The following is a 9,637-nucleotide window of genomic DNA, read 5'->3' on the forward strand; positions in this document are numbered from 1 at the left end:
CGAATCCCAGGCGACACAATTTCTATACCAGGAGGTCTGAGTTTCAATTTCTGGAGAAGACGAATTATGCAGAATATTGGAGACAAGTCTTACAAGGGATCTGGCGCAATGAATACCGTCAGAAATTAATCTCATAAGACGGCTCAAGGTGATGCAATCAGACATGAATTCTCATAAAACAGGTAGAATGATCGGCTGTAATATCGTATATGTAATATTTCTCATAGTTTCTAATAGCATAATAAACCGACAAAAAAAAAGACATACAAGTTACTAATTTCGTACCTTGGTTACAAATTCACGATAATTGTCATTGTCACCAATCACCTGTCGTATCTTTCTTTAATTGAACTGTAGATATCAGTTTTAATATATTTTCTTTAATCATTAAAATGTTAGTTATTCATAAAAAATGTTCTAAATGCAACATCCTAACGTTGACAAAAAAGTTGACAAAAAAGCAACATTCTACAAATGAATTCACCATACTATTATATATAATTTAAGTAGATACATTAATTGAAGGCTTTGAAGCTTCGGATTGGGGCATTATATACAATATTTAACATGGTTAAAATTATATTCTATATATTTATTTTTGTCACAAAATTTCTAAAATATAATTTTCAATTAATATTATAGAAATTGCAAAACCGAAAAAAACATTTTGAAAAAAACTTTTGAAATTAGGACGCGACGAAAATAGGATCAGATTGGGTCGACGCCTACAAAAATTTATTTGGAAACTGGGGTCCATATTGCAAAGTATATCTCTGTATAGTTTGGGCTCAAAATCATATTTTATGTGAAAAACACACATGCGAGAAGTGAGACTATCTTTGCATTTGACTATATGGGCCTACTTTTAACCATTTGCGTTATTTTTGGTCCATTTGCACTTAGTATAGTCTAGAGTTATATAAGAAATGACATTTAAGACAAAATATAAAGTTTATAGAATTAATCTCACCAGTTGAGAAATTTCTCCAAAAAATCAGTTGTAAAATAAAAATATTAGCGTATAGTAGACTATCTAGTTATTTTTTTTAAAAATAGCATTTTTTTGACGTAATAGAAAAAAATAGCATTGGAACGATCCAATAAAAAATAGCAAAGAAAAAAATAGCATATTATTAAAAAAAAAATTGTCCAATATTTCCATTTTCCACGTTGCGGGTTAACGTAAATGAGTGATTATCCAGTCTCATTGGAACGATCCAATAAAGTTGACTGGCCTGAACCGAAATTGTGAATACCCCCGCGTATCCGGTCAACCGTAACCAGAAAACGACGTCGCTTAAACGACGTCAAAGATTCCAACCGAACGAACCCCTTCGTCTCCAAAATAAAAATCTTCGGCAATTTCATTATTTTTTTTTTCAAGTAAAAAATCATTCAGATCTTCCTCAAAAAAGGTACAGTACCTCTTCTCCGAAGAATCAAATTCCAGATTAGGGTTTAGCTCTTTCATCAGATTTGATTTCCTTTTATGCTTCACAAGCTAAGCTACTGAAACCATCTGTTGCTAACGAAGACACCGATCAAACCATCACTTCCGAGATCCGATTAAGAAACGCCGAATCATCGATATCACCGATTGCAGTTTCCAGCGGCGATAGAAGTCAGTCCACATGGCTTTTGGTAATCCGAACCGTCGCGATGAGATCGACGAAGATCTTCACAGCAGGCAGCTCGCCGTCTACGGACGCGAGACCATGAGGCGTCTCTTCGCTTCCGACGTTCTCATCTCCGGGATGCACGGCCTCGGCGCTGAGATCGGTACTGACGCTTTTTTTTGAATGTTAATCGTGAGATGATTAGGTTGTTACTGACGCTTTTTTTTTTGGGGGCGGTTTGTTACAGCCAAGAATCTTATCCTTGCTGGTGTGAAGTCTGTGACACTTCATGATGAGAGCGTGGTGGAGCTATGGGACTTGTCTAGCAACTTTGTTTTCTCTGAGGATGATGTTGGCAAGAATAGGGCTGATGCTTCCGTTCACAAGCTGCAGGATCTTAACAATGCTGTGGTTGTCTCTAGCTTGACCACAAGCTTGACTGGAGAGCAGCTCTCTGGCTTCCAGGTCCGTCTCATTGGTTTTATCTGCTCTGAATCTTTTGTGTAGTGGGATTGTTAGATAGAGAACTTGTGAGTTTTATGATAGCTTATAACACTATTGTTTATACATCTTGATGTGCAACTTTCTATGGGTGATTCTTGTGAAACAGGTTGTTGTTTTCTCTGACATAAGCTTGGAGAAAGCAATCGAGTTTAATGACTACTGCCATAGCCATCAGCCTCCTATTGCTTTTGTCAGGGCTGATGTCAGGGGTCTTTTTGGCTCCGTCTTCTGTGATTTTGGGCCTGAGTTTGCAGTTCTCGATGTTGATGGAGAGGAACCGCACACGGGCATCATTGCCTCCATCTCTAATGAGAACCAGGCTTTTATTTCCTGTGTTGACGATGAGAGACTTGAATTTGAAGATGGTGACCTAGTCGTTTTCTCCGAAGTTGAGGGTATGACGGAATTGAATGACGGGAAACCCAGGAAGATAAAAAGTGCGCGGCCATATTCATTCACACTTGAAGAGGACACCACAGGGTATGGAACATATGTGAAGGGTGGGATTGTCACTCAGGTGAAACAGCCGAAGTTGCTGAATTTCAAGCCGTTGAGGGAAGCTCTAAAAGATCCAGGGGATTTCCTGTTCAGTGATTTCTCTAAGTTTGATCGGCCTCCACTCCTTCACTTGGCCTTCCAGGCACTTGATCGGTTTACATCTGAAGCTGGCAGATTTCCTGTTGCTGGCTCGGAAGAGGATGCTCAGCAGCTTATATCCATTGCCACATCCATCAATACTGGGGTGGGTGATTTAAAGGTTGAGAATGTCGACCATAAGCTTCTACGACACTTCTCCTTTGGAGCCAAGGCTGTCCTTAATCCCATGGCTGCAATGTTTGGGGGTATTGTTGGACAGGAAGTTGTCAAAGCTTGCTCTGGAAAATTCCATCCCCTCTTTCAGGTAATATTTCTTTTCCATATACTTGGGGAACACAAATTTAATCTTTGTATGCCATGCTAAGAACTGTGAATACAAGAAACAAAACTCAAAGCTCTCGTTATTAAATCTAAACAAAAATACAAATTGAACAAAACCTGAAAAATCTTCCAAGCCAGAGAGTGAGTGAGCTTCCAAGCACTCTCTGTCTAGTCTCACAAGCCTTCATTCCTATATATTAAAACCCTACGAAGCAGTTTTGGAAGTGTGAATACAAGAATTAGGAATCCTCAATAGATTCTTTAAGCTAGAGTAGAAATTCTAATGATAAAGGAACACTAATTATTCCTTTTCTAATGTTTATGTTGTAAGAAGATACACCTGCTTTGACACATGAATATTGTTTCTTGTTTCATAATGGGATCTGATGTTGAACTTATTTTCTTTATCAGTTCTTCTACTTTGATTCAGTAGAGTCACTCCCCTCTGAACCTCTGGATTCCAGTGACGTTGCACCAAGGAACAGCCGGTACGATGCCCAAATATCTGTATTTGGGGCTAAGTTCCAACAGAAACTCGAAGATGCTAAAGTTTTCACAGTAGGGTCTGGTGCTCTTGGCTGCGAGTTTTTGAAAAATATGGCTCTGATGGGAGTTTCTTGTGGAAGCCAAGGGAAACTATCAGTGACAGATGATGATATAATCGAGAAGAGTAACCTCAGTCGCCAGTTTCTCTTCCGTGACTGGAACATTGGACAGGCTAAATCCACAGTTGCTGCTTCCGCTGCTGCAACTATAAATCCCAAGTTCAACATTGTGGCCCTGCAAAACCGTGTTGGCGCTGAGACTGAGAATGTATTTGATGATGCCTTCTGGGAGAACTTAACTGTTGTCGTCAATGCACTGGATAATGTCAATGCGAGGCTCTATGTTGATTCTAGGTGCTTGTATTTCCAGAAGCCTCTCCTTGAGTCTGGGACTCTTGGTGCAAAGTGCAACACACAGATGGTTATTCCACATCTAACTGAAAATTACGGTGCCTCAAGGGACCCACCAGAGAAGCAAGCCCCCATGTGTACAGTGCACTCGTTTCCGCATAACATTGATCACTGTTTAACTTGGGCTCGCTCTGAGTTTGAGGGTCTGCTTGAGAAGACTCCCGCTGAAGTGAATGCATATCTTTCTAGCCCGGTTGAGTACACTAACTCAATGATGAGTGCTGGCGATGCTCAGGCAAGGGACACATTGGAGAGGATTGTTGAGTGCCTTGAAAAGGAGAAGTGTGAGGACTTCCAAGACTGCTTAACCTGGGCTCGACTCAGGTACTGACGCACTCTTAATTTGTACAAGTCGTACTTAGGTTTAGAGTAGTCTAGTGGTAATGATGGAACGAAAGAGTGTTTAGTATCTTACTTGAGTGCTTCTATAGTTTATTTTTTGTGCTTGTGACATGTGCGGCAATCGGAAAATAAGTAGAAAAATTAGAGGTCAAATGTGAAGACGTTATCCCTCGTGGAGTCTCATTAATGTGTGTTTATTCTTTGTGACCAGGTTTGAGGATTACTTTGTTAACCGTGTGAAGCAATTGATATACACATTTCCAGAAGATGCTGCGACAAGTACCGGAGCTCCATTCTGGTCTGCTCCAAAAAGATTCCCACGTCCGCTTCAGTACTCCTCATCCGACCCAAGCCTCCTTAACTTCATCACGGCGACTGCTATTTTAAGAGCAGAAACATTTGGGATCCCTGTACCTGAGTGGACCAAAAACCCAAAGGAAGCAGCTGAAGCTATCGACAGAGTGATAGTCCCAGACTTTGAGCCAAGGAAAGATGCAAAAATTGTAACTGATGAGAAAGCCACCACTCTAACCACTGCTTCGTTGGACGACGCTGCAGTTATCGACGACCTCATTGCTAAGCTTGAGCAGTGTAGGCATCACTTGTCTCCAGATTTCAGGATGAAACCAATTCAGTTCGAAAAGGTAAATATTCTTTCAATGATTTTGACTCTTTGATCTAAGTTGTTATCGAATGTAACATGTCAAAATGTTCTTGGTCAAGAGATGTGTTAACCAATCTGATGTGTTGTGTAGGACGATGATACAAACTATCACATGGACGTGATAGCGGGTCTAGCCAACATGAGGGCGAGGAACTACAGCATACCTGAAGTGGACAAGCTGAAAGCAAAGTTCATTGCCGGAAGAATCATCCCAGCCATTGCGACCTCAACAGCGATGGCCACCGGTCTAGTCTGCCTCGAGCTGTACAAGGTCCTTGACGGAGGACACAAAGTGGAAGCCTACAGAAACACATTTGCCAACCTGGCGCTTCCACTCTTCTCAATGGCTGAACCTGTTCCGGCAAAGGTGGTGAAGCACCGCGACATGGCTTGGAGCGTTTGGGACAGATGGGTTCTAAAAGGAAACCCGACACTGCGCGAGGTGTTGAATTGGCTGGAGGAGAAAGGGCTTAGCGCTTACAGCATATCTTGTGGAAGCTGTCTTCTGTTCAACAGTATGTTCCCGAGGCACAAGGAGAGGATGGACAAGAAGGTTGTTGATCTAGCTAGGGATATAGCTAAAGTGGAGTTGCCTCCTTACCGCCACCATCTCGATGTAGTGGTGGCTTGTGAGGATGAAGATGACAATGACGTCGATATTCCTCTCGTCTCCATCTACTTCAGGTGAGAATTTATCTAAAAGAGAAAAAAAAGATGAAACTTTGTGTGGTTTGTGTCACTTTTCTGCTGACTGATGTTTACTTGGGGGTGATGTTTACTTGGGGGTAGAGAGATAGACCCATTCTACTTCTGTTTCGTTTTAAACAGTTACTTGTGTGGTTTTACCCACACGTCAACCATGTTTTTTTATATCAAAACCTGTGTTTTGTCATTCTCATCCGAACTGTTCAGCAAGATGAGATTTAGTAATAATAAAAAAGAAAAGAAAGCAACAAGTTTATTATATTGAAGGAGAGTTGTGGTATTAAACAACAACACTTAGAGCTTTCATAAAGAGAAATTTCCCAGTCAAGAGGCGCTCGTACCACTCAGTTTTACCCCAAATCTTCCCTCCTTGGCGTGTCTCCAGTGATATCTCCGCACACCAAATTTCATTTCGTTTGTGGAAAAACAAAGCGAGTTTCCCGCCGTGATTCACAACATGCGCCGGCGCTGAACTTCTCGTCTTAGGCAAAATTGCTTCCAAACCTTTCACCACTTGCCAACGCCTCTTCTTTCCATGATATGCTCTTAACGATCCACAACATGTGACGGCGTGGAACGTGACGGCGTTGAACTTGTCGTCGAAGTAGTACAAAACATCATCAACAACACATGCATTTGTCCACGTGTGACGATTCAGCACCTTGTCCTTTTGCCATTTACTCTTTTTTGGATCGTAAACAAAGCTGTTGACATGATTCCTCGTGTACAGCTTATCAGCCATCGCCACACAACCATTAGTGCACATATTTATCTCCTTGTTTATTGATATCGTCTCAGGCTCCCACATTTGCGTTTCTGTATTGAACACCACCATCACCATCTTCCAGTCATTATCATATCCAATTACGTAGATTCTCCCGTCGATGATGTCAGCCATTCTTGGAGACATTAGTACATGCACACTAGGGAGGTGTTGAACGATGTGGGTTACACAATCAATGCTTAACGTAATCATATGGTGTTTTCCACCCCAACCAAACACATATATCCTCGATCCCATTGCTACATATTCCATTGATATATAGCTTATATATGTAGGCATATCAGGAAGCGACCGGATACGAACCAAGCTGCGTACGCCGTTGTCTTTCAAGCAGAGAATACATAAACGCTTACTCAAAACAGGTTCGTTTTCATTAACGAGGACAACATAGAGGCAGTGCTCCGTGCATCCCAGCAAGGATCTTCTTGTGAATATCTCAGGCGACGTTACTATTGACCGGAAGTGCTTGCAAACTAGGGAGAGTGCTGGGTAGTCGAATCTTGATACACGCGCTAATATGTCAACGATGACGTCTTGCGGAAGTGACGTAATCAGAGAGGATTGCTCCTCCTTTGCCATAATTTTTTTAGAAGACATCTCTAGAAAGGAGAGGAGCAAAACCAATCTAAGAGAAACACTAAGGACAGACCCAAAACCCTAGTTTACTTGTAGCTGGGATAGTATGGTTCACAATCAATGGTTAATGTAATCATATGGTGTTTTTATAGACCCAAACAAAACAAACAGAATTAAACCTTTTGTAATATTTCTCATTAAAAAAAAACCTTTTGTAATATTTCTCATCAAAAATATAAAACCTTTTGTATTTTTTCTCATCAAAAAAACCTTTTATAATATCTCTCAACGAATTAAACCTTTTGATAACAAAAAGTAACATTTCTCATAATTTGGTATATCACAATTATCTAGTTTTTTGTAAAGAATCAATTAGGAAAAGTGATTTTGATGATTTATCATTTTTCCATGATTTTAACTAATTTTTCTTATTTGTCATATTTGTTTTAGTTCTTAGCTTGAACTATTAATCTATTAATTTATTTGCTTATTTGTCATGTTTTTTATTAGTATTTAGCTTGAATCATTAATCTATTAATTTACATAACATAACTATTTCAAACTTTTTAATTGGAATTAGAACTATATTTATTTTGACTTTGATAAGTTAGGACCAATTCTTATTGTTCTATATTGCTTATTTGTTATGTTCTTATTTTGACTTTGACAAGTAAATTGGTTTTGTTACATACATTTTGAAATTATGAATTAAGTATTCTAAATTATTTTATGATAGTTATTTCTAGTGTATGTTTTATTATTGTTTAATTTATAAAAAAATTGCATTGATATTAAGATCAGAGAGTTATATGTGTAATCATGTTGTGAACATGTGCTTAATTGTTTAGTTTCTAAAATGGTTGAAGTAGATATAGTTTTAATGAATAACTAGATATATCGTTATATAATTAATCATAAATTAACTATAGTAATAAAACTATCATTATCTATTTTTTCTTTTTTTAAAAAATAAACTTATGAAATATTAAAATAAGTCAAGGTATATATTTATCAAGTAAATCAATGAATTATTATTATTATCAAAAAAAAATCTTCTAAATTATCATCTAACTTTAATTTTTATTTACTTTTTTATCTAGTTTGTTCTGACTTGGATTTTGTGTGTTTCAATGCTTTTTGGTAATTTAATACAAGTTTCTAATTTAAAAATATAAAGTAGATTAAGAGATACCAAGAATTCACATTCTTATTTTATTTTATTGTGTGGAATATTTGATATGTAAATTATGCTTATGGTTTCATAATTTTATTGTTTTCCTTTGTGTTAAAAAGAAATAGACCAAGATAAAAGTCAAAATTGAAGAAAATTAAAATGATCAAGATTAATAACTTATGACGTTTAAAATATAATACATATATTAATAATTATTGGCAAATATTCTTAACTACTTCAGATCAGCCATTATCATCTCCTATTTTTTTCTTTTAAGATTTTTCTGTGTCTCCCCTCCCGTACATATATCTTCTGCATTGCAGGTGTTTTTTTCTTGTGAATGAACCGGAAACGTCAAAAAAGAGAAGAAGAAGTAAAACTGAAGAAACACAACAAAAATTTAAATATATTGGATCCAAAAAAATCCGAGACAGGTTATATAGAATGCTTAACACCTGCTTCAACTTCCTTTTAACATGTTACCGTTTGGACAATGAGATGCTCAGTTTGCTTCTCTTTTATTTTGTCATTGTAAACATTGTGGATTCTCAAAGGCGACAAGAAAACTCAACTAGGCAATAATGGTGAAGCAGGACAAGGAAACTTGTATCAAAAAGAAAACTAAGCACAAGTTTAATATATGAAGGAGACGTGTGGTAGAATATATCAAACAACAACATCTAGAACTTTCATAGAGGACGAATGCGCATTCACAAGATGACGGCACGACTCAACAGTACCCCAAATCTCCCCTCCTTGACGTGTTTCCAGCGAAATCTCCGCACACCAGATTTCCCAGTCTCCTCTAGGATAAAACAAAGCTAGTTTCCCATCGTAATTCACTGTCTGTGACCACTCTTTCATTCTTCTCTTCCCAGGCAACAATGCTTCCAAACCTTTCACCAGTTGCCAACACCTCTTCTTTCCATCGTATGCCCTTAACTCTTCCTCGTAAAAATCCAAGTAGTACAACACATCATCAATAACACACGCATTTACCCACTCGTGAAGATTCAGCATCTCTTCCTTTTCCCATTTACTCTCCTTTGGATCGTAAACAAAGCTGCCAGCATGATTCCTCGTATACATCTTATTAGCCATCACCACACAACCATAAATAATACCCTCCTTGTCTACTGATATCATCCCAGGCTCCCACGTTTGTGTTTTTGTATCGAACACCACCATCACCCTCTCCCAGACCTCGGAAAAGCTGACATCCAACTCCGTAGATTCTTCTATGATGTCAGCCACTAAACAACCCACGTGTACAGGCATACTAGGGAAGAGTTGCACGGTGTGAGATCCACAGTCAACGCTTAACGTTTTTTTCTCGTAATCGCTCATCCGACCAAACACATATATCTTAGATCCCACTGCTACGCAGTTTACATACAT

At 38.5% G+C, this 9,637-nt stretch overlaps 3 protein-coding genes across 3 annotated transcripts; 1 reads left to right on the forward strand and 2 right to left on the reverse strand.

The window, feature by feature from the left end:
* Nucleotides 1-1,330: 1,330 nt before the first annotated feature.
* On the forward strand, nt 1,331-5,892 carry LOC108847315 (ubiquitin-activating enzyme E1 1). The gene is made up of 6 exons (XM_018620522.2): nt 1,331-1,779; nt 1,864-2,081; nt 2,227-3,021; nt 3,450-4,318; nt 4,548-4,980; nt 5,092-5,892. The coding sequence occupies exons 1-6, from the start codon at nt 1,632-1,634 to the stop codon at nt 5,686-5,688; spliced, it is 3,060 nt and encodes a 1,019-aa protein (XP_018476024.1). The 5' UTR covers nt 1,331-1,631; the 3' UTR covers nt 5,689-5,892.
* Nucleotides 5,893-5,985: 93 nt separating this feature from the next.
* On the reverse strand, nt 5,986-7,068 carry LOC108847316 (F-box/kelch-repeat protein At4g38940-like). Its single transcript, XM_018620523.2, has one exon. It carries the CDS (start codon nt 7,066-7,068, stop codon nt 5,986-5,988), a length of 1,083 nt encoding a protein of 360 aa, XP_018476025.2.
* Nucleotides 7,069-8,905: 1,837 nt separating this feature from the next.
* Nucleotides 8,906-9,637, reverse strand: LOC108845439 (F-box/kelch-repeat protein At4g38940-like). Its single transcript, XM_018618651.2, has one exon. The coding sequence runs from the start codon at nt 9,635-9,637 to the stop codon at nt 8,906-8,908; it is 732 nt and encodes a 243-aa protein (XP_018474153.2).

This window comes from Raphanus sativus, chromosome 3 (assembly GCF_000801105.2).
Source record: "Raphanus sativus cultivar WK10039 chromosome 3, ASM80110v3, whole genome shotgun sequence".
Taxonomy (NCBI): Eukaryota; Viridiplantae; Streptophyta; class Magnoliopsida; order Brassicales; family Brassicaceae; genus Raphanus; species Raphanus sativus.

What these genes read in the sequence shown, in the direction of transcription:
- LOC108847315 (XM_018620522.2), top strand. Translation starts at nt 1,632, where the DNA reads ATGGCTTTTGGTAATCCGAACCGTCGCGATGAGATCGACGAAGATCTT. An exon ending in CGGCCTCGGCGCTGAGATCG is followed by an intron (nt 1,780 to 1,863) that starts GTACTGACGCTT and finishes GGTTTGTTACAG; the next exon opens with CCAAGAATCTTATCCTTGCT. An exon ending in AATTCCATCCCCTCTTTCAG is followed by an intron (nt 3,022 to 3,449) that starts GTAATATTTCTT and finishes TTTCTTTATCAG; the next exon opens with TTCTTCTACTTTGATTCAGT.
- LOC108847316 (XM_018620523.2), bottom strand. Translation starts at nt 7,068, where the DNA reads ATGGCAAAGGAGGAGCAATCCTCTCTGATTACGTCACTTCCGCAAGAC.
- LOC108845439 (XM_018618651.2), bottom strand. Translation starts at nt 9,637, where the DNA reads ATGTATGTAAACTGCGTAGCAGTGGGATCTAAGATATATGTGTTTGGT.